This window comes from Bos grunniens, chromosome 20 (genome assembly GCF_055505025.1).
Source record: "Bos grunniens cultivar Pamir isolate PY7600 chromosome 20, Bosgru_T2T1.0, whole genome shotgun sequence".
In the NCBI taxonomy this organism is placed as follows: domain Eukaryota; kingdom Metazoa; phylum Chordata; class Mammalia; order Artiodactyla; family Bovidae; genus Bos; species Bos grunniens.
In genome coordinates, this window is record NC_141184.1 from 71,274,158 (window position 1) to 71,298,881 (window position 24,724).

Sequence of the window (24,724 nt, forward strand, 5' to 3'; positions counted from 1 at the left end):
AGAAATCTGAGTAGTCCTGATACTCAGATCAGGATGTGCTCACTCTCCTAGCAGAGGGTGGTGGTCCTGGCCGAGGGGTGCTGGGCACTGGGTGTTGGGACATCTCTGGACATGGTTGGTCCAATTCTGAAAACCCATAACTTAATGCAAGTGGTGGTGTGTCCTCCACTTCCAAAGAGCTTCCTCTGGGTGTGGACAGATGCTCTGATGAACGAATAATAATAATATGCTGATGCATTGTATAATGAAAGGGTAGCACAGGAATTATTAGGCATTATAGCTGCTATAATTACCATGATAGTCTCCATGTTCTAACACCTGCTACCTTCCAGGCACTGTGATAAAACATTATAATGCAGCATCTTACATAACCCCTCTCTACAGCCTTCCAAGGTAGATCTTGGTAATCTCCTCATTTTACCAGTGAGGAAACTGAGGCTTAGAGAAGTTGAACAACTTGTCCCAGGGTGATGTGAACAAGTACAAGAAGGGAATTATTCTTCCAGTATCAAACCCCCTGCACTTAATTGTTCTGCTACACACAAGAAATTAGAGTTAAAAAATACATCCCAGAGCACACATACAAGAGAAGCAGTTATGTGTATTAGTGAGGTTATTCTCTGTAGCCCAGAATAATTCAGGAACTGCAGACTTTCGTTTTGAGAAGTTGACTCCTAGGGTGCTCAGATCCGAACCTATGACATCACTTTATTCAGCACCACATCCCATTACATGAGACTGCCCAGACAAGGAGGCGGGAGGAAAAGGCTGCTCTTCTGGGGTGGGGTTGGGGGGCATTTCAGTCCTCCCACCCGACTGGTTGCCAAATCAGCTCCACCCAAGTTAAGTGGTTTGGGGTTCATTTCCTTTCAAAAGAGAAGCATTAATAACAATCCTTAGGCTAGGGATTAAAGGAGATAACCTCAGGTGTGTGTCTAACAGATACCCCATCAGGACACTCATAAAAATCATAGTTGGAGGATATTCCTATACTGTTCACTGCCTTGCACAAGCCTGGTGGTCAGTTAAAGTTCATGGAATCAAATTGAGTTGAAATTACAATCGGCTGTCTGTATCCCCTGGTGCCTTATCCTGTGGATCCCAGATCCCCTCGGATCAGTACACTGTTGGTTAAACCCAAAATGCATCACCCATGGATGCAGAGGGCCAGTTGTAATTAACTGAATTTGAAGCTTACCCCGCCCCAGTCTCTAGAGTCTCTGTTTTACCTGTGTCCTGAACGGAACTAAGATTGTGGTTGTCCCAGAATTATTTTCGATGTTGAACAGTGTGTTCAATAGTATTTTTTTCTGAAACAGCACACATTTCTTCATTACCTTTGGTTTTCTAGTCCTTTAGCTAAGTGGGGTTCCCCCCCCTTTTTTTTTTCTTTTTACTAATGAACAAAATTAGAGCCACAGTGAAAATTGGTGCTAACAGAGACAAGATTCATTTTCTTTTATTTGCAAACTATTTCACCTGGGTTTCTCTGGGAGATGCAAACACTTGTTTCAACAGCCTTAGGAATCACGGTGTTTAGTCATGACATAGCTTTGAATATAGAACTGTCATCACTTAATGAAAGTCTTAAAAATCTCCGGAATATGATTTTTTGGTATTGTGCTGCAAATTGTGATTTGTGGAGGCAATCAGGATTAAAATTGTACCCTGATGAAAACATTGGTAACTTCTATTCAACCCCCAGGGTATTAGGAAGGGAACTGGGTTTCCCATAAATGCACTTCACCCAGCCTGGGACCTGGATCATAGTCAAGCTCTTAAAATGACAAGCTTGGTTTTGAGAACATAAGACTAAGGAAACAGTGACCCTTTCTTTGAAATGTAGAGACAATATTTTCCATTTAAATAAACAGCACTTTAAAAGTAACCAGAATCTGAGGAGTTCTTGTGGTTTCCACTTTACTTCATTTTCCTGTTCACTAAAGTCTAGTCTAGTGTCTGAATTTAAAGTGTCGTGGTGTTCGTTCCTGAGTTAAGAGTCTATAGTGAAGATCATTGAGCCATTCTTCACCCACGGAGGTTCTGAGTCAGCAGGACCCCCAATGTCAGCATCTTCTGTGAGCAGCGCTTCGGTGGAATCCGGTAACGGAAGTCTCTCTGTCCTTGGGGAGTGAGGACAGTCTCTATGTCCCTGTGTAATGCAGCCACCAGGTCTTGGAGCTAATATTCTGGTTTGACAAACCAAGTTTGGGAGCAGCCTTTTGGTTTGCTTTGTCCCATCTAAAACAAAATGGGAAAATACCTTTGCATTTTTGAAAAAAGATTCCAGAGGCTTTTCTCTCAGTAGCAAGTGGCTGGTGGGGGAATGCCTCAGAGCTGCCAGATACACTTAGGAGTCAGTTCTCTCCCCAAACAGAGCTTTGCCTCTGTCTTGAAAAGGTGCTCCCGTGTGGATGCTCAGACTCTGAGCTTCCTCCATGTCCCAGCTGCCAACAGTGGCTTTGGTAGCCAGTGTTTGAGCATCTTTAGTATCTTTCTGCTTATTAGCTTTTGAGTCCCCTTGTAGAGTTGAACTTGCCTATGACTGATGCTACCACTTCCACCCAGGGTGTGAAAAATATTGGATGGCTTGGCTTCCCTATGGCTGAGGGTCCGTTACTCTACAGAACTGGGTTCTAAGAGCCAAGCAGGAAATTGATCCCTCCTGTCAGTTTGTGGAGGGGAGGAGGGCATGGAGAAGACAAGGACACAGAGTAGTGGAGAATCAGAGCTCTCTCTCAGTTTTTACCTTGTACTGAGCTTTCGTTTCCTATTTTTGAAGGCACTTACGAGTAACGGATGGTGAGGAGCGGGGATGGAGGGAATAATGGTCCTGTTTCTCTAAGACCAGATTTGGATTCACTGTAGAAAAGCTCTGGAGCACCCATTGTCTTTTAAGGATCCCACCTATCAGCTCTATTTTATTCATTGGCTGAATCAGACCTGCTAATGTGAGCTTTCTTATTTTTTCTTTTTTTTTTTTTTTTGGTCTTTCCAATGTTTAAAGAAAAATGGAATTAGTTCCCAACACTTAAATCTTGGGTAATTTTATTGAAATAATTTCAGTTTCCCTTGAATATTTAGAAGCTGCATCCACCCTGGGTGGACATGTGGCTGTGATGGTCTGAAGCAGCATTGTCCCCTAAAGGACCCTCTGTGATGAAAGAATTGCTCCATATCTGAGCTGTCCAGTAGGTAGCCACTAGCCACATGTGACTCTTGAGCACTTGCAATGTGGCTAGTGCAACCGAGAAGCTAAGTGTTTAGCTTCACTTGATTTTCCTTGATTTCAATTTAAATTGCCAAATTTAGCTTGTGGCTACCTTATCGAAGAGTGCAGGCTTGAAGCTGAGTGGCAAGAACTGCATTTGGACAGGGCATGCCCTCTGCAGATCTGCATAGCTCCCACCATGCATGTTTTCCTGCCTGCCTGACTCGAACCCCTGGAGCCATTTCACATCCATTAATAAGCAGAATGGTTAAAGGGTGTATTTTCTGAAGCTGCTGCTGCTGCTGCTGCTAAGTCACTTCAGTCGTGTCCGACTCTGTGCGACCCCATAGACGGCAGCCCACCAGGCTCCTCCATCCATGGGATTTTCCAGGCAAGAGTACTGGAGTGGGGTGCCGTTGCCTTCTCCGTTTCTGAAGCTAGATACTTTGAAATATCTACCACTTCCCTCTTCCCCCACCCCCCCCACTCTGCCCTTGCTGGTTCTTAATTTAAACATCTGGATCTTATACCCCTAAAAGACCCATTTTCACTGAAACCCAGGAGTATGGTTATGAAAACTGACTCCCACCAAAGCAAAACCCTCTCTGCGTGAATTAGTTCCTGGATCCCAGTTATTCTCTTCTCTCCACTCTTCAAGTGACTTCCGCAAAGTCAACTGGATAGGAAAATCACTCCAGACTCATCCCTGCTCCATACATAAGTGGAGATGTGACAGGCAAGCCCATTAACCCTGCAAAAGTTGAGCCTGGTATCTGCATAGAGAGACAAAGAAAAGGAACCGACACCTCTGCCCCGACCCATGCAACTATATGTTTTCAAATGCTGCACAGTGGGGGCTGGTTATGACTTTCAGAGTTTGGCCAGATGTCCTGTCTTTAGGCAGATCTGGACAGTTCTGGGTATCCACAGTCCTTCCCACTGCCTTCTAGAAATCTATTCCCATTCCAGAAATACCATTGTAGACCCAGAATCAGCCGAAGTAAATTGGAGAGTGGAACTGTAGGCTGCAAAGACCTTGGAGGTCAGCTGGTCCTACCACTTCATTTGAAGAGGGGGTGGGGGGGTGGGGTGGGGGAAACACCCCAGAATGGTTAAGCAGCTTGCCCACAGCCATGAGAAAGTTTCACAGAAGAACCAGGCCAGAAAATGGGGTCTGTTGACTCTTATCTCATGCAGTGTGTTGCCATCTATCCAAGAAGCGCTTTCTCTATTTTAGCAGGCAGGAAACAAAAATTAGTGGAGCCAGCCAGTATGTCCTGTCCATCCCATCATCCCTTAATCTCCAGCATTTTGCCAGAGGGAACATTTTACCTTCAACATGGGGACCACACCCTCCCTTTCTAGGGTCTTCCAGTCCTACAGCCAGTGCTTGGGAGATGACCACCCTGGTCAGAGGGCAGCCTAGGGAGACATCAAATTCTGCATTATGATCCCAGCTAGCGGGCATGCCCGGGGCCCTGTGAGTCAGCATCAGTGACCCCTACCCATCTTTGAGCCCAAATAGCTCACAGTGTAAATTATCCTCAGTGAGGATAGCGGTGGGTGGAGGAGGGAGCACTGAATAAGTTTCAACCATTTAAAGATAGTTGGTTTCAAAATAGTAGGTTCCTGGAGTGTGTCTTAGCTAGTGACTGCCCTACCGGAAATGCAGTATAGGAAGAAGGCTTTAATCACACAGTACCATGATGCCGTTAAAAATACATTGACAGATTGATTGATTTATATAGCCCATATGTGATCTTTAGGTGTTAAATATATGTTTGATTCAAATTGTTGAAGTAATCTGTTTGGTTCAGAGACTGAAAACTGGCCCCTGCACCAGCCCCCAGGTATGTTTCATTTGTGACTTTTGTTCCTTAAGGAGAGTTGGTCATCAATATGGACCAAGGAATAAGGAGATTTCATATAAAAATTCTAGATGTCTGGCTTACTGGCAGCGCTGCACCCACTTCCCAGCATGGCGGCAGTCCTTGGAGATGAGAAGTGATGGCCCTGGGTAGAAAAGTTGCGTTTACACGGTCCCGTACAGTCCCCTTCCTCCGATGTCAAGCCTTGCTCCTGTAGGCAGCTGACTTTGTACTCTGGGGTCAGCCCAGAAGGCTGTTTAGAGTGGAGATTTATTTTTTTACCAAAAGATGCCAAAAGCATGATCCTTCGCATTTGGAAACTCATCCATTCCTTCAGTAAATACTTGAGTCCTTTTTGGTACCAAACACAGAGCTAGGTCCTGCCTACACAGCGCCGTGGGTGGGGGTGGGGAGCAGGCGGGAGGGGTAAACCAGATGCGCCCTCTGCTTTCTCTGAGTGTACATGTCTCTTACTGTACACATTCATAGGTATTGAAGGCTTTGCCCCTTCTTCCTGTCCCTGCTCAAATGCAGCTGAGGTGGAATTGTCTGCTTCTCTCCTTCTCAGCTACAAACTCACCTGTCCAGTTATGTAAGTTGGAGGTCATTTCTTCACCCCCACAGATATCTTGCACACCGGAAACTGTGGCGTTTCTAAATAATGTAGTAGACAAGATTAATGGTCCCGGTTCCCAGTTTATAGATGATGAAACAGAATTAGGGGACTAGGGCCATCTCATTCCCAGGGTCGTTTAAGGCACATTTTACAATTCGCTAGGTCACTGGGCGGCAGTTGAATCATTCTGCATCACCACGAGGCGGGATCCATGGTGATCTCAATAAATGAGTAAGGAGTTCTTCAGAATTCAGGAACCAAAAACACCGGAGCATCCCGATTACTTATACCACCAGCATCTGATTGAGCAGTGGTGGGATTCGAAGACTCGTCTTTCTCTTTTGCTCTCCCACTTTTTCTATTTATTTTACTGGCATCTTTTTCTTCCTTTTAACACCGAGGCTCCGCTGGGTAGAAGGAGATGAGTTTCTGCTGTCGTAACATGAATATATAATGAAGCCAGAACCAAAGACAAGCCCTTTTGTTAAGGAACCCCTATCATCAAAAGCCCTAATTGGAAGCTGATTGTTTTTATTTATTTTTGTAGGTTTTACATGACACCTGGAGACCATTTAAAATGTTACTTGGCTGTGAGAGCTCTGTGTTTAAAAATAACGCTCGCCCGGTGCCAAATCACTTTAGAGTCGGGTACAAATATTGAGACAAAAACCCCAGCTGTTATTGCTTTGGCTGCTAATTTGAGGTGTCAAATGAGAGCCCGACTGCTATACGTCAGTGAATAAGGCCCCTTGTGAGGTCATTATGTTTTCTAACAGTTGAGAGTAATGGACTAATCAGTGCAGCATCAGTTGTTTTCATTATATGCCCACACAATGGTTATGAGCTTTAATTTAAACGGTCCGCAGGGAGACGAAGGAAGTCACTAATAGGCAGCACCCAGGATAGTCCAGGAGAGAAGGTACCATAAGCAAGATAGCTTCTTACCCTCATCCCTCTTCTCTCTCCCTCCATCTCTCATTCCTCCTGCCCCATCTGCCCTCAGAGACTCCTTGTCTGCTCCTAGCAGACCAAGGATGAGCTTTGCTCAAGGAGCAGGACTGGTCTCTTGGTTCTTCAGGGTGCTCTGAAAAATCTGTTAGCCAATCCAACAGTCAGGGTGACTTTTAGCAACACTTAGACTTGTCAGCCAAGCCTGAGCCTTGGAAGCTGTTGAGCCATGATTCTCCTCTCTTCTCTGTAGCCTCTGGGCTTCCCAAGTCGTGCTGGTGGTAAAGAACATGCCTGCCAATGCAGGAGACGCAGGTTTGATCCCTGGGTTGGGAAGATCCCCTGGAGAGGAAAATGGCAACCCACTCCAGTATTCTTGCCTAAAGAATCCCATGGACAGAGGAGCCTGGCAAGGTATGGTCCGTAAGATCGCAAAGAGTCGGACACGACTGAAGCGACTTAGCATGCGTGCAGACACACTCTGAAGCCCCTACTACTGTTTTCCTTGGACCAGAGGAGAGTTAGGTGATGCTGTTGCTATGAGCAGCCTTGATAGCAAGTCAAACACCAAAGTCCCTGCCACATTGAAGCCAGGAAGGACTGAGTTTACCACTAACACGTATGATTCATCTCCTCCTCGGGACAGCAGGGGAAATTGGATGGCTGATGTCTGTCGAAGACAATCCTGTAAGAGGCAGTTTTGTGTAATGATGAAAAATACAGTCTGGTCTGGTGTGACGCTTTCCTGGATTTGAATATTGGCTCTACAACTCCATACTTAACATGATCAGGTAGAGTTCATTGATCTTTTTAGGATCCAAAATGGAAATGGCAAGAGGATCTCAGATTGTTGGGAGAATTAAATGAGATAATGTGTGCACAGAGCAAAAACATGATCAGTAACATCAGTATTGCTGTTATTGTGGACATCTTTATTGAAAGATCTTTGGAAGCTCACCTCAAAGCAATATCCTTTACTAGTCCAGCTCATTGGAGGAAAGCAGAATGTTCATGGGGGAATCTGTAACATCAATTTAGATTTTTCAAATGATGTGTTATAATATTCTTCTTGATTTCTGGAATTTCCCAGAGCCTCTAGCCAAATCAGAGCAGTGGGTAGCTGGTGGAGAAAGGCAAGTTCAGACTTGATAGGAGGAAAACAGTTAAGGAGCTTCATTCAAAAATGACTGAGCCTGGGACTTTCCTGGTGGCCCAGTGATGAAGACTCTGTGCTTCCAATCCAGGGGACTTGGGTTCAATTCCTAGTCATGGAACGAAGATCACACCTGCCATGTGACACAGCCAAAAAACAAACTGAAAACAAAGAAACAAACAAAGTGATTGAGTCAGTGCAGTTGGAGAGGGACCCTAGGCTGGGGGGAGAGGCTTGGGAATGCCTCTGTCAACCTCTGTAGGCCCAGTGTGCGCCCCCCAGTGGGTGCAAACATTGTGGCCATACCCTGTGCAGAAATATCTGAACAGCTGGCGTGGGGCATGAAGAGCACAGAGGGGTTCCAGTAGCACGTGGGCCACAAAAGGAGGCTCTAGGGGGCTCACATCTTTCCTCTTTCTGGCTCAGGCAAGGAGAGAGGGGTGAAACTGAGGCTGCTTTAGATCCTCTATGTGTTTGCACTCAGCTGCTCTTTAGGAAATGATTCTGCCTACCTTGGTTGTGCCTGTCCCTGTGAGTTCAATGTAGGCCCTGTAAGAAGTAGTTACATCTTCCGGGCTTAGAGTGCTGGCTGCTGGGCTCCCACCTTGGTAAGTACAAGTCAAGGAATCTCAAGGGTCACTTAAAAAAGATGTCCTGTGACCATAGCTATGGCTGCTGCTGACCCACCAAAATTCTTCTTCCTAGGGATCCTTAAGGAGTACGTGCACAGATACTAAGTTGCTTCAGTCGTCTGACTCTTTCCGACCCTGTGGACTGTAGCCCACCAGGTTCCTCTGTCCGTAGATTCTCCAACAAGAATACTGGAGTTGGTTGCCATGCCCTCCTTCAGGGGATCTTCCAAACCAAGGGATCGAACCTGAGTCTCCTGAAGCTCCTGCATTGCAGGGGTGGGTTCTTTACTGCTGAGCCACCAGAGAAGCCCTTCCTTAATGAGGGAGCCACCTTATTTATCTAGACGTAAGAAGTCAACCTGCCCCGAGACAGGAGATGAATGGACAAAGCTACCAAGAGGATCTGTCTGACTCTAGGATTCTGGATCACCTGTGCAGAGGGGAAGAGGAGGGTTTCCAGGAGCACCCTAGAAAGCTTGGTACTTACTGTGGATGCCTGATCCTGAAATTATGTAGTACATGCTTGCAGTTAATACTGCTGCATTAGAGCCAATTACATAGTATTATGGACACACAACATGCAGATTACACCCAGAGCCAGGAAAGCACAGCTTGATAAAGCAATGGCCTGATCAGAGGAGACAGAGGTAAATGTCAGCCTTATTAAGAAATTGCCAGGGTGGTGTGGCTGCAGCTGGACTGAGCTCCTCCAGATCAAAGATTGCTATCTTTCGTGACGCTGGGAGAGCCACATTTTAGCACCCAGCAGAGACCAGTGGGAAGCCAGGGACAAAAATCAAGTTGGACCTCTCTAAGAGTGATCACAGCCACCTCCGTTGAGGGCTGCATACTATTTCAGAACTTGGACTTCCTCCTAAACAGGAAGAGGCCCAGCTCCCTCATGCTGTCCACACGTGAGGCCTTTGGGCCCAGGGCAGCCACAGGCTGCCCTCCACACTCAGGTCAAGGCTCTGTCCTTAGCCTTTCCCCTAGTTCACTGGTTCTACAACTGGAGCTTATGTAAGAATCCTCTTGGTCATTGAAACACACAAAGCTGGGCCTTCCCCAGAGTTTCTGATTCAGGAGGCTGGGGCAGGGCCTGAACATATGCATCTCTAACAAGTTCCCGGAGAAGGCAATGGCACCCCACTCCAGTACTCTTGCCTGGAAAATCCCATGGACAGAAGAGCCTGGTAGGCTGTAGTCCATGGGGTTGCTAAGAGTCGGGCACGACTAAGCAACTTCACTCTCACTTTTCACTTTCATGCATTGGAGAAGGAAGTGGCAACCCACTCCAATGTTCTTGCCTGGAGAATCCCAGGGACAGGGGAGCCTGGTGGGCTGCCATCTCTGGGATCGCACAGAGTCGGACACGACTGAAGCGGCTTAGCAGCAGCAGCAGCAACAAGTTCCCAGATGACGCTGCAAGCCCAGGGGCCACACTTGGAGAACCACTGTCCAGGTTCATTGCATGCCCACCCAGAGGTGGATCTCCCCACTCTGTCTCTTGTAAAAGGTCTTCTAGGCTCTGATTCCATCACAGCATTGCAGGCTCTGGGAGTACTGCGACCCAGCTTCCAGGTAGGATCGTGGGGGGGAAGGGAGAAGCGTAGATCTAGGGTGAGGCTGCCTGCTTATGTTTGCTTATGTTTGCTTTTGTTTTTGCTCGAAGAGATGCAGCACCAGAAACCAACTCTGCTGGCACTTTTTTTTTTTTAACAGCTGCACCAGGTCTTAGTTGCAGCCGTCAGAATCCTCGATCTTCATCCTGGTGTGCAGGACCTTTAGTTGCACATGTGGTATCTAGTTCCCCGACCAGGGATTGAACTCACGCCCCCTGCGTTGGGAGCAAGGGAGTCTTAGCCACTGAACCACCTAGACTCCTTGCTTTTGAATCCCAGCCCTACCATTTGCCACTGGGACTTTCCTACCGCTGTTTTATAGTTTTTGTTTTTGAGACCTGAAAGGCATTGACCTCACCCCCCTCTTCCCACCAAGCAGTTATGTGACATCTTACTTATCACCGCTAGTCTTTGGCGAAGACAGGACCAGAACTGCCCAGTTTTCAAGCAGCCAGAGGGCAGCAAACATGGTTTATAAAAAGCCAATTAGTAAATATTTTAGGCTTTTAGGCCATATGGTCTCTGTCGAAACTAAGCTGCTGTAATGTGAAAGCCATAGACGTGAATAAACAAATGGATAGACCCGTATTTACAAACGCAGGTGGCATTAGATGGGCCTGTAGGTAGCGATTCACCAAGCCCTGGAACAGACCGGTGTGTGTACCACTGCTTCATACATACATCGTGCCTCGGAGCCCCTGCATTGCTGAAGTGCCCCGGTATCTAGCTGAGGAACCCAGGCAAACGCGGACTTTGTGAGGGTGTGTTGTGTTAGTTGCTCAGTCATACCCTACGCTTTGCAACCCTATGGACTGTAGCCCGCCAGGCTCCTCTGTCCATGGAATTCTCTAGACAAGAATACTGGAGTGGATTGCCATGCCCTCCTCCAGGGGATCTTCCCCACCCAGGGATCAAACCCGTGTCTCTTGCATCTCCTGCATTGGCAGGTGGGTTCTTTACCACTAGCGCAACCTGTACTATAGGGCTTCCCTGCAGGCTCAGTGGTAAAGAATCCATCTGCCAATGCAGGAGACCCAAGTTTGATCAGGAATTCCCCTGGAGAAGAGAATGGCACCCACTTGAGTATTCTTGCTTGGAAAATCCCACGGACAGAGGAGCCTGGCAGGATACAATCCACAGGGTAGCATAGAGTCAGACACGACTTAGTGGCTAACCAACAATAATAGAAGCAGTAGTAAGTGTGCAAATCTCCTAGTGACCTGGGAAAAAAGTTTTGTTTTTTTAAATCTTTATTGAATTTGTTACCATACTGCTAGTATTTTATGTTTTTATTTTTTGCCCATGAGGCATGTGGGATGTTAGCTCCCTGAGCAGGGCTTGAACCCACACTCCCTGCCTTGGGGGTCTTAACTACTGGTCTGCCAGGGAAGTCCCTGGAAAAAATGTTTAATGCTCCCTTTGTAGTTCTCACAAGCAAGAGAGATCCATTGGCAGAAGGAGCCTTGTCCAAACAGGTGACTTTAGTGTGGCCTAGGTGCTCCAACTACGACAGAAGAGAGGCTGGAGAGAGCACAGCTAAAGCTCAGTAGAGACACTGTGCATACAGGGCTTGGCAAGCAAGGGCTTTATAAGAGAGAAATGCGAGTTGGATGGACCAACTGTCTTTTAGATCCAGTGGAGGGAAATTGCCTTATTTCTGGTTCATACTCTAATGCCCACTCAATAATTAGTCAGGATGCAAAAAGGGGAGACCGGGCCAGTCCTGAAGTTTCGTAGAATTGATGTGACCCTGCACTTGAGCTTGAAACCTGACACCAAATGAATTGACAGCATTTACCTGGAGATGGGAATGGCTACCCACTCCAGTGTTCTTGCCTAGAGAAGCCCATGGCCAGAGGAGCCTGGTAGGCTATAGTCCATTGTGTCACAAGAGTCAGACATGACTGAACAACTAACACACACCTAGAGAAAAATTTCCAACTGGGGCAACTTAGGGTAAAGCATATTTTCTCAATAAGAACAGAGCAGTGAGGTTAAAGCTACATTCTAGAACTAGCAATACTCTTCCAGGAGATGGAAGTAAGTAAGATGAGGCTGATGAGGTCACCATAGGTTAAGTGTGGGCAATCATATAATGGGGGTCCAGGCGGGTCCTTGTCAGATCAAACCATTTATGTTTTCTGTGGTTCATTTCCAAGAAGGTTTCTAGAATAGGAGGCGATAGTAGACTTGTGCAGTGAATTCTAGCTTTGGGTCCCTCAGGGGAGATGGCAGAGACTGTCTTTGCTGGAGAAGCAAACTAGCCCTGAAAACAGAAGGCAGTGGGAAAGCTGGGAGAAATTGTGATGTAAAGAAGAAATAGTCAGTCCTGAATCCTCATGGAGCTTGTTGCTGTGCCGGGCAAGTCTCTTATCTCTTGTAGCCTCCAATTGCTCACTGGTAAGATGGGAATAATAATTTCAACTGCAGAGTGCTTCAAGTACCAAATAAGATGAATGTGAAAGTACATAGTAAACCATAAAAGACCAAACACAGGTTACCAAAAGCGTGAAAGTCGCTCAGTCATGTCTGACTCTTTGCGACCCCATGGACTGGTCCATGGAGTTCTCCAGGCCAGAATACTGGAGTGGGTAGCCTTTCCCTTCTCCAGGGGATCTTCCCCACCCAGGGATTGAACCCAGGGCTCCCACATTGCAATTCGTTACCAATTGAGCCACAAGGGAAGCCCAAGAATACTGGAATGGGTAGCCTATCCCTTCTCCAACAGATCTTCCCAACCCAGGAATCGAACCGGGGTCTCCTGCACTGTAGGTGGATTCTTTACCAACTGAGCTATCAGGGAATCCCAGGCTACAAAAATAATAGCTAATAGTTACTGATTATTGCCTACAAGCCAGTGTGCGTATACTTTCCATGCCTAATTTCAAGGTCATGATAGCTAGCTGGATAATGTCCCCTCAAAAGTGTCCCGTGTTCTCATCCCAGGAACTTATGTGCCAAATGGAACTTGGAAAATATGGCCAAGAATCCTGAGCTGGATTATCCTGTCAGGCTCTAAATGTCATCAGACAGGTCCTCTTAAGAGGCAGGACATTGCAGTGAACAGTAGGAGGTGTGACAACAGAAGCAAGAGGGTGGAGTGATACAAGGAAGGAACCAGGAGCCAAGGGATAAGAATCTGCCTGCAATGCAGGAGATCCTGGTTCAATTCTTGGGTCGGGAAGATACCCTGGAGAAGGGATAGGTTACCCACTCCAGTATTCTTGGGTTTCCCTTGTGGCTCAGCTGGTAAAGAATCCGCCTGCAGTGAGGGAGACCTGGGTTCGATACCTGGGTTGGGAAGATCCCCTGGAGAAGGGAAAGGATACCCACTCCAGTATTCTGGCCTGGAAAATTCCATGGACTGTGTAGTCCTTGGGGTCGCAAAGAGCCAGACACGACTGAGCAACTTTCACTTTCACAGGCTGCAGAAGACAAGGAAATGAATTCTCCTCAAAGCCCTCCAGAAGAAACACAGTCCCATGAACCCATTTCAGACTTCTGATCTCTAGACTGTATGAGATAAGTCTGTGTTGCTTTAAACTGTAGAAAGTGTGGTAATCTGTTACAGCAGCAATAGACAATGAAGACGGGCATCATTTCTGGAGTCAAGTTCTGATACCACTACTTGCCTCATCCTTGACATGGAGATGACAGAAAGTGCCTGCCTCATCGGGTGGTTGTAGGAATTAAGTGAGATGGTACAAGTAGAACCCACAACCCAATACCTGCCTGGCCTACAATAAGCTCTTGGTTAATGTTGGCAATTATTAGAACCATCTCCTTGAACCACCAACAAAGCTCGATGAGATCAATGCTGCTAGTTTCTGCATGTTAAATGGGAGGAAACCTAGTAAGATTAAGAAAATTTATTCATGGTTGCACAGCTTGTAAGTAGGAGAGTCAGAATCTTAACAAAGGCTTTGCCTTTGAGGCCATGCTCACCCACTCTTGGGCTCCCCAGATGGCACAGTGGTAACAAATCCATCTGCCAATGCAGGAGACACGAGTTCGATCCCTGGGTCAGGAAGATCCCCTGGAGGAGGAAATGGTAACCCACTCCAGTATTCTTGTCTGAAAAATCCCAAGAACAGAGGAGGCTGGTGGGCTACAGGCCGTGGAGTCACAAAGAGTCGGACACAACTGAGCGACTGAGCACACACACGCCCCCACTTTGCTCCTCTGCATCAGGGTTATGATAACGCCACCTTCATCAAATGCCAGCTGCTGGACCTAAGCACAAGAACCAGAGAGTGCTGCCTGCATGGGCAAAAGCCACCAAGATTGGAAATCAAATAAATCTGGGCTTATTAGGGAAAAAGAAACTGTAGCTTCCATGGAGAACCACGTCCAAGAGGTTACCAACCCTCTGAGGTCCCTGGGCCAGCAAATCATGGAAGTCTGAATACTGTGTTTAGTCATTTTAGTTCTGGAATAATTGCTATTATCATAAATGTTTTATTGCCCTCATTACGGCTCACATTTAAATATCAGTGTAGTAATACATTAATAAGTCATCACTGCCGGACGCCTGCCGGATGCAGTTACAATCCAAGTCCTGTGTATAACTGCACTGTATATTCAGCTAAATTAGGGCTGGCTGTGAACTCAGTCTGATGTCGAGTGTCTGGGCATGTTTGGAAGGCAGCCTCTTTTCTGCAAAGGCTTCTTGAGCTCTTTGCTTTTGAGAGATAAGGGGGACACAGATTTTTGTCTGATTAGTGAGTCAACGATTCTAATTAGGTCTCCCCCAGGTGTGGAGCCTGGAACTCTGGGATGGATAGAAGAAAGATGAAGGCATTGCTTCCACCCCGGAGGCATTCCTAATCTGCTGGAGAAGGGGTGGGATAGGAAGCATGACCCTCACTCCGGGGAAGCTCCCTGTCAAGGCAGGACGGCCTGGTCTGATGGGAGTGACAAGTTCTTGCGCCCTATCTGATGACGTATTCTGAACATCTCCTGGGTGGATGAAAATAGGATGGATTCACACACCCCCAACACACACACACACATCTATAGAAAAGATAAGCCACAGGCAGCAGAATAGGTTCAAGATCATAAAATGCCAGGTGTCAGAATTGATGCATTAATGAATTCCCTGAGTGGGCTGAAGCTGGCAATGTAAATTGGGTTGATTCCACTTTATCATAATACCAAATGCCTGAAAGAATGCCAGAAGAATGCCAGTAGGTGCAGAAGAAATATGAGGGGAGGGAGGAAAACGTATTAGGTTCTGTGCCTTTGTGTAAATAGATTTCCTCTGGGTCTTATTGGCCAAAGGCCTTGAGAAATAGCCTGGGTCGAAGGGGATGTGGTCCCCGGAATCCTGCTGTGGACTAGGGTCCCCAGGGGAGAAGGCATCTGTGCAGACCCCTTGGGTGGGGTGGGCACAGGGGCCTCTGTGTGCAGGATAAAGCTCTGTTTATATTCCCTTGGGGTCTGGGGTTGGGTGAGGGAAACAGGAATGACCACGACAGGGCTAGGTTCTCTCCACCAGTCAGTTAAATGGTAGCCTCCACCTACCAAGCACATACTGTCTGCTAAGCCTTTCACCAGCCTGTGAGGTAGATACCATTGCCTGCCCTCTTCTGCCAGTGAAGAGTCTATGGCTAAGTGATGGTGATAATCTGCCCAAGACCACACAACTAGGGTATATGTGACTCAATCTGAACCATGTATGGACTGTGGTAACACACAAGATGGAAAATGTTAGAGGGTATTCTAAGAGTAAGATAACGTATTCATCAAGAGCCAAGGGCAAAAGAAGTCCATTTAACCAGTGAAGCCTTTCCAGGGAAGGCTGCTTCCTGGGCCAGTGGGGTCCCATGAGAGCGTAAGAGGAGTGGGGCTGATGAGAGGGGGTATCTGATGTGACCTTGGAGGAGCCCAGGAACAAGGGTCCGTCACCAAGGAGTGTACCATGGGCTGGATCCAACTCCTGCTCTTTGGGATCCAGAGTGAGGGAGGTGTGGGTCAGAGAGCTGAGAGCTAGGTCCAGTCTTTCCACAGATGGTTGCTTCTGTCTGCATAGCCACTCAACTCACTGACCCAGAAAGGCCCTCCTGCTCCATCACGTTCCACCTCCAGCCACGTGATGGCTTCCTTGGCTGCCATGCTTCCCTGTGATGGTGGTGGTTTAGTTGTTAAGTTGTGTCTGACTTTGTGCAACCCCATGGACTATAGCTCATCAGACTCCTCTGTCCATGAGATTTCCAGGCAAGAATACTGGAATGGGTTGCCATTTCCTTTGCCATGCTTCCCTGGGCTCCCATAGTAAGTCCTTCTAGAAGGGTAAGCCTTGGACTATAGTTACCTATAGCCTGATTTCATTCTATTTCATTTTGTTCCATTGATGGAGCTCACATCCCTCTCTTCCCTTTTCCCCCATGCACCAAGATACCAGAGGAGTCCCCATCCATGGTCGTGGGGCTTCGCAAGAGAGAGACTTAATCCCCGTCCCCACAGAGCTCACAGGCTCACTTAGGATGTGCTTGAAGAGTCAGAAGATGCCTGGAAACTACTCGTAAAATAACCTCTCCACATAGCATCTTGTGAGGCAGTGTGTGTAATGGGCAGAGCAAGGAGTTTGGAGCAAGATAGTGCAGGGTTCACTCTTGCACTATTGGCGGGAATGTAAATTGATACAGCCACTATGGAGAGCAGTATGCAGATTCCTTTAAACCTGGGAATAAAAGTACCATTAACCCAACAATCCCACTCGGCATGTACCCTGAGAAAACCATAATTGAAAAAAACACATGTACTCACAATGGTTCATTGCAGCACCATTTACAATAGCTAGGGTGGGGAAGTAACCTAGATGGCCATTGGCAGATGAATGGATAAAGAAGCTGTGGTACATATATATGGTGGGATATTACTCAGCCATAAAAAGAAACACACTTAAGCCAGTTTTAATGAGGTGGATGAACCTAGAGCCTATTATACAGAGTGAAATAAGTCAGAAAGAAAAACATCGTGTACTAACACATATGTTTGGAATCTAGAAGATGGTATTGATGAGCCTATTTGCAGAGCAGCAGTGGAGACACAGCCATAGAGAAGAGACTTTTGGGCCATGTGGGGCAAGGAGACGGCGGGGTGAATTTAGAGAGTAGCGTGGAAACATCTACATTACCGTAGTAAAATAGACAGCCAGCGGAAATTTGCTGTGTGAGGCAGGGAGCTCAAACCAGGGCTCTGTGTCAACCTAGAGGGCTGGGATGGAGGAGGAGGAGGTGGGAGGGAGCTTCAAGAGGGAGGAGACTATGCACACCCTTGGCTGATTCACGCTGGTGTATGGTAGAAGCCAACACAACATTGTAAAGCAGTTATCCTCCAATTAAAAATACGTTTTTTAAAAAACAGTGCTGGGTTCAGATCCAGTGTCCACAGCTTAACAGCTGTGTATCCTTGGAAGCATGATTTCACTTCTCTGAAGCTCAGGACCCCCATCTATAATGCAAGGTTAAAGGCTGCCCTGTAGGGTTATGTGTAACTGAGCAAGGTGTTGTGTATCTGGTTCCTTCTCTCTGAAATGAGGACAATATTTAATTGGTTTTGTATTATAGTTGTGGGAATTAGTGACGTTGTAATGAAACCCTCACAACAGGATTTCACAAGGGCAGCCTTATTGTTCCAGGTAGTAAGTACCAAGAGGGCAGCAGAGGGGAGGAGGGATCCACCTGTAAAAAGGAAACAGAGATTCTCGTCTCATCTGGAGCCCCATCCACTGGTTGCTGCTTGACACATGGCTGCTGAGGGATGGTCCCTCTTGCAGTCATATCCATCCTTCCCCCACCATCCATAAGCATCCTGGCACCTCCCATGATGCTCCTTTGTTGACATGTTTCTCCTCTCTGTCCGCAGCACCCTCAACAACAACAACATCAGCCGCATCCTGGTCACCAGCTTCAACCACATGCCGAAGATTCGAACCTTGTGAGTAGAGGTCCCTGCTTCCTCCCCCACCTGCTCCCGCCCTTAGGAGGCCCATGGGGCAGCACTCTCGGCTGCTTGTAAAACTGCCCCCGGTTCCTGCATCCAAATGCCTCCTCCCTCTGCTATTGACTAAGTGGTGTGTTAGTGTTGGGGGAGGGTCACGGAGCATGCATGGTTCTCCACCTTCTTGCTCTGGGCCGGCTCATTTCTCTTCACCCTGGGAATCTTCCTTGACTGGGGAAATCTTTGTGTTTTCTCACTGGTTGGAAAAGTTTGTTAGTGTTACGCTGCCATTAGAATAGAGGTGTGATGGTTCATCATTTGTTTAGCTCATGCCCTGTACTGTTGGCCGTTCTATTGTACTGTCAAGGGTTACGACTGTTTTCCCCTCTGGGACTGGTGGGGGCTTCCCAGATGGCTCAGTGGCAAAGAACCTGCCTGCCAATGCAGGAGACACAGGAGACATGGATTCCATTCCTGAGTCAGGAAGATCCCCTGGGGAGGAAATGGCAAGCCACTCCAGTATTCTTGCCTGGAGAACCCCATGGACAGAGAGCTACAGTTATGGGATCACAGAGAGTCAGACATGACTTAGCAATTTTGAGCACACACACATGCACACTGATCAATGGAGGAGAGGGAGTCTTATCTCCTCCTTCACCCCATCCTCCTAGTCCCCACCCACCATGCTTTCCTGCTCCCTGGATGATATTCTGGTATCAGAATGCAGTTATGCTTTATCTGTAATGAGTTGGGTGGGCTCAAGCCCTCCAAAGTACGTACTCAAGAAGCAAATCCCCACTTAACAGCCCATACCGAGAACATGTCTAGTGCCTTTATTACCTGGGAAGGTCCCCTCACTGAGCCAGAAACTCTTTTGAAAGTTTCTCTGCAAATGGACTCTGCTGATCTAAGAGATTGGTACTTGATGCTTTTCTTCTGTTGATGGAGCCTCAGCAGAATTTACATCACAGGAGTAGAGGAGAGTCAGCCCCGAGAGTCATGGTGTCCAGGCAACAAATACTAGCTAGTATTCAGTTCAGTCGCTTGGTCGTGTCCGACTCTTTGCAACCCCATGAACCGCAGCACGCCAGGCCTCCCTGTCCATCACCAACTCCCAGAGTTTACCCAAACTCATGTCCATCGAGTTGGTGATGTCATCCAACCATCTCATCCTCTGTCTCCCCCTTCTCCTCCTGCCCTCAATCTTTCTCAGCATCAGGGTCTTTTCAAATGAGCCAGCTCTTTGCATCAGGTGGCCAAAGTACTGGAGTTTCAGCTTCAACATAAGTCCTTCCAATGAACACCCAGGACTGATCTTCTTTAGGATGGACTGGTTGGATCTCCTTGCAGTCCAAGGGACTCTCAAGAGTCTTCTCCAACACCACAGTTGTTCAAAAGCATCAATTCTTTGGTGCTCAGCTTTCTTCACAGTCCAACTCTCACATCCATACATGACTACTGGAAAAACCATAGCCTTGACTAGACGGACCTTTGTTGACAAAGTAACGTCTCTGCTTTTGAATATGCTATCTAGGTTGGTCATAACTTTCCTTCCAAGGAGTAAGCGTCTTTTAATTTCATGGCTGCAGTCACCATCTGCAGTGATTTTGGAGCCCCCAAAAATAAAGTCAGCCACTGTTTCCACTGTTTCCCCATCTATTTGCCATGAAGTGATGGGACCAGATGCCATGATCTTAGTTTTCTGAATGTTGAGCTTTAAGCCAACTTTTTCACTCTCCTCTTTCACTTTCATCAAGAGGCTCTTTAGTTCTTCTTCACTTTCTGCCAAAAGAGTGGTGTCATCTGCATATCTGAGGTTATTGATATTTCTCCCAGCAATCTTGATTCTAGCTTGTGCTTCTTCCAGCCCAGTGTTTCTCCTGATGTACTCTGCATATAAGTTAAATAAGCAGGGTGACAATATACAGCCTTGGCGTACTCCTTTCCCTATTTGGAACCAGTCTATTGTTCCATGTCCAATTCTAACTGTTGCTTCCTGAAGCTGCATACAGATTTCTCAAGAGGCAGGTCAGGTGGTCTTGTATTCCCATGTCTTTCAGAATTTTCCACAGTTCATTGTGATCCACACAGTCAAAGGCTTTGGCACAGTCAATAAAGCAGAAATAGATGTGTTTCTCGAACTCTCTTGCTTTTTCAATGATCCAGTAGATGTTGGCAATCTGACCTCTGGCTCCTCTGCCTTATCTAAAACCAGCTTGAACATCTGGAAGTTGACGGTTCATGTATTGCTGAAGCCTGGCTTGGAGAATTTTGAGCATTACTTTACTAGCTTTTGAGATGAGTGCAATTGTGTGATAGTTTGAGCATTCTTTGGTATTGCCTTTCTTTGGGATTGGAATGAACACTGACCTTTTAGTATTGGGTTAGCCAAAAAGTTCATTCAAGTTTTTCCATGCCATCTTACGAAAACTCCACATGAACTTTTTGGCCACCCAATATGAAGGGGGCTCCGAGCTCAGGTTCCATCATGGTGCCCCGCTTCTTCCTTTGATCCCTCCTGGGATGGCAGAATTCAGTCAAGAAAATCTATCCTCTTCCTTCCCTTTTAAAAGGGAATGATGCCGGAGAAACCATGGGGTCTTCCAAGGCCTCTTCGGAGTCCACAGCAAACCACGAGTGAGCCACAGATGGAGCATGGCCTGGGGCTTCCGGCCGGGAAGCGGAAGTGAGCCTTGGAGTGCATCTCCCCAGACAGTGGGTTGAGTAGAAGAAATACGGCTTTCACCTGCAGAAACCAGCAGCCCAGCTCCTGTGGGCTGCTCCTCTGAGATGTCCACTCCCTCTCCTGTTACTTTTTTGTGGGAAAATCAGTCAGAGCCGGGAGGGGCCCTGGGAGGCAGGGAAGCCGGCCAGGTCTGGATGTTGGGCGCTCTGTGTGGGTGTTGTAGGTGCTGGGGAGGAGGGTTTCTTCTGCTTGTTTCTGTGGTCATACTTTCCTGTGGTCCTGAACACTCATCTGATGAGCTCAGATCAATCAATCAATCTCGTCTGCTCTCTTTGCTCCCTGCCTGCTGCCATTTTCTCTTTAGTTTAATTTCAGAGATGGCTCTGCAAAGAACTCCCTGGAGACCTGAGCTGACTAATCCCCCTTCACTGTAATTAAAGCGTGGTGGGGATGGGGGGGGGGGGGTGTGCTGGTGGTGAAGAAGGAGGGAAGAGGGGAGAGGAAGGAAGTCATAAATGGGATTTCTAAAGGAAAGCTTTTATATTGAATTCAGAAAGCCACATTTTATAGAAAATGAACACTGACCCTCTCTAAAAGGATTTGCTGGAAATTTAATTTAGCGTCTGTGGCTAAAAGGCACCTTCTACAAATTGGCATTTGTATTCATTCACCTTATCTCCTGTAAAGGTGGTTTTGCCAACATGCAATATGGCGTTTCCATCAGGAAGAGACCACAGAGCAAGTGGCAGGAACCATCTAGCTGCCTTGATGCTCTGGTGGATAAGAGGTGATAACCTTGTACAGGCAGGACCTTGGGTTGAGAAGAGCCTGAAGTCTGGAGCTAGTCTCCGTACAGTAAGAATAATAATAGCAAATATGTCTTCATGAGTTTATGGTATCCCAAATTGAGCGCTAAGCACTTTTGTTTTTTAATCTTTTGGCCACACTGCATAGCATGCAGGATCCTAGTTGCCTGACCAGGGATCAAACCCACAATCCCTGCATTAGCAGCGTGGAGTCTTAACCACTGGACCACCAGGGAAATCCCTAAGCACTTTTCGTGGATCATTTTGACCCTCACAACAGCTCTAGGAAGAAGGCACCATTAATATTCCCATTTTATAGATGATAACGCTGAGCATGCATGCTTGCGTGCTCAGTCACTTTAGTCATATCTGACTCTTTGCGACCCTATGGACTATAGCCCACCAGGCTCCTCTGTCCATGGGATTCTCCAGTCACAAATACTGGAGTGGGTTGCCACGCCCTCCTCCAGGGGATCCTCCCAACCAAGGAATCAAACCTGTGTCTCTTACGTCTCTTGCATTGGCGGGCGGATTCTTTACCACTAGCATCATGTGGGAAGCCTGGTAACACCGAGAACCAGGGTTAAATCACTGCCCACGGTCAAACTCAAAAAAGCACAGAGCCCATGTCGGATTCCAACACTTTGACCTCAGAAGCTGAGCTCTTCTCAGAAGCTGACCTCCTAGAGCTAAGCTCTAGGAACAAAAGCAGAAGGGCATCAGGTGAGTTGAGAAAGGGGAGACCTGAGCTCTCACGTTGCTGAAGGGCCACAGGAGGCCACTCTCCCCTATATCATCACCATCACAAAAGTTACTGAAAGTAATCAAAATCATTTCTTTCCTCACTCAAGAAAATTAAGAATACTCCTGGCCGTGTCTGGGCTCAAGTTTCAAGATCATCATGATTATTCTTTTCTTTTAATATTAGTGTTTGGGATGATATTGCTCAATTGGATCTCCCAAACGTGACGTAAAAGGCATCTTGAAAGACTCAGCTCAGCTTAGCTCTCCAGGCAGGTAAAATTCCAAGAGGGGAGGCCTGAGCCCATCCATGCCCCTCGGCTTTTGACAAGGGCCTTCATATGGCTTCAAAGACAGTTTGGGTCTCCGCTTTTCCATGTTCCTACTTGGGAGAGGAGAAATTCCTACAGAAACAGACAAAAGGGTAAGGGCCATCTATAGCTGGCTTAAGAAGACAAGTGGCTTAGGACTGGCCAGTGGGGATTCAGGAAGAAACAGCCTAATATAATCTTCCAAAAGGAAAACCTCTGACATTTTGATTATCCCAGAAATTTATCAGCTCAATAAGGATCTGACTTACCTAAATCTCATTTGTGTTGTTTCATTGATCTCTTCCTTCTCATTGGAACTGATGGGAATTTGTTTGCATTGATCCACCTTGTTTCCTTACCTTCCATACCTCAGCGCCAAAGAGGGCAACCGCCTTTCCCAGTAAAAGCCAAATTCATTGAAAGGCACACACAAAAAAACCTCTGGTGCCTCAGCCTATGTGTGCCAGTGTAGCCCACCTCTGCTCCACCTTGTCACCAAGAGCTGTTCCACCATCACCATTTTCATAGGTAGCCTTTAGAGCTGGTGGTGTATTCCTGGCCATTCCTCTCTCTCTCAACAGCTCACTGATGGGTCAGGAGACAGATCATTTTCCCTCATGCTGCAATTTCCCAACAGGTCCCAGTGCAGAAAAGGGATTCCCTTCTCCCCTTCATGCTCTTTAGGAAAGAATAACCAACTCTAGGTCTTTCACCAGGCTCTGCTCTGTCCTTGGCACAAAGTGGAGTCATCTTTGTTGAATACACATATGTCTTGCTTTCCTTAGCACTGAGGTCCTTCCCCCAAGCTTAGGGTTTTTCCTCCCCTCCCCCTTCCCTCCTGTTGTCCCTCTCTCCTGGAGTGCCAGCCTACGAGGAAGCCAGGCTCACTTCCACAGCATCAGGACCTGATGCTCAGAAGTGAGATTTGCTCTGGGCCCATTATAGGCACAGTCTCTGTCCTCGCGCAACTGACTTTGACCTTAAAGTATTGGCTCTGAAGTATGAAAAGAAAATTATAACATCACAATTCATCACTTTTAAACAAAATTGTAAAAAAAAATTCAAATATTTTTCAGCAGAAAAAAAATTATATTCTGGGTGGGATATGGGTTCATTTAGTCAGTCGGATACAGTGGGATCTGGGGGCCCCACCCTGAGGCTGCCGAGTTCCTCAGTGGCCCTGGCTTGCCCAAGGTTTGCACCCATGCAGTGGCAGGGAGTCTCTGCCTGCAGGCAGCATAGATGAGCTGCACTCAGCCAATGTTTAGCAGTGTTGACCTTGTACTAAGTGGAGTGTGGTCAAGAGCCCTTCAGCTCTCTCCACATCAGGCACGGATGTAGCCCGAGCCAACTGCTTTGGGCTGCCATGCAGTATTAACTGGCATAACACAGAGTACTCAAAAACCCCAAGATATGGGTGGCTGATTAGCATGTGCAGGATGGGGCATTGAAATTGACATCAGAAAGCCAAGTATATGATGAACTGTCGTGACTAGAACTCACCCGCGGGCTACTTGTAATGACCGAGGTTGGTAGGGAATGTGGACACTGGAAACCCCTGATACAGAACCTTGGGAAGAACCTTTAGAAGCCCTGGCTATCCTTAGGTTGCCCTCCAGTCAGTGGAAATGAAATTCCACTTAACCAATTGGGGTTCCCCTCAGATGTGGACTCTGCAGATCCCTCTCAGGAATCTTAGTCCAGAATGAGAAATCGACCTGAAATTATAGCTACTAGAGGGAGAAAGCCCAAGAGTCCTGAAAACAAATGGAAAGCCTTTTCAGAAGCCCGGAAGCAGTTAGAAGAGCAAATACACCGGGTGGAATTGAACTTGGGAAGGCGATAAAAGGCGCTCCGGAGAGATTGCTCTGGTTTGCAGGAGTCTGTATGCATAATACCTTATTTAAATAGGAGGATGGAGAGAAGATGCTTTCTTCAGAAAGCCCCCTTCTCTTTGTGACCTGCTTACCCTGGCTAGTGCACACAGTCGTGTTTTAGGCTCACCAGTGTGACAGGAAAAGTGAAAGTCACTCAGGCGTGTCTGACTCTTTGCGACCCCATGGACTATACAGTCCTTGGAATTCTCCAGGCCAGAATACTGAAGTGGCTAGCCTTGCCCTTCTCCAGCGGATCTTCCCAACCCAGGAATCAAACTAGGGTCTCCTATGTTGCAGGTGGATTCTTTA

At 47.0% G+C, this 24,724-nt stretch overlaps 1 protein-coding gene across 3 annotated transcripts in view; it reads left to right on the top strand.

Annotated features, from left to right (window-relative positions):
* Window positions 1–24,724, top strand: part of SLIT3 (slit guidance ligand 3) — a 718,940-nt gene that overhangs the window by 527,004 nt on the left and 167,212 nt on the right. For all 3 annotated transcript variants that reach the window (XM_086362269.1, XM_086362271.1, XM_086362270.1), the window contains exon 7: window positions 17,920–17,991. In XM_086362269.1, coding sequence (XP_086218395.1) covers window positions 17,920–17,991 — 72 coding nt within the window. The remainder of the gene's footprint in view (window positions 1–17,919; window positions 17,992–24,724) is intronic.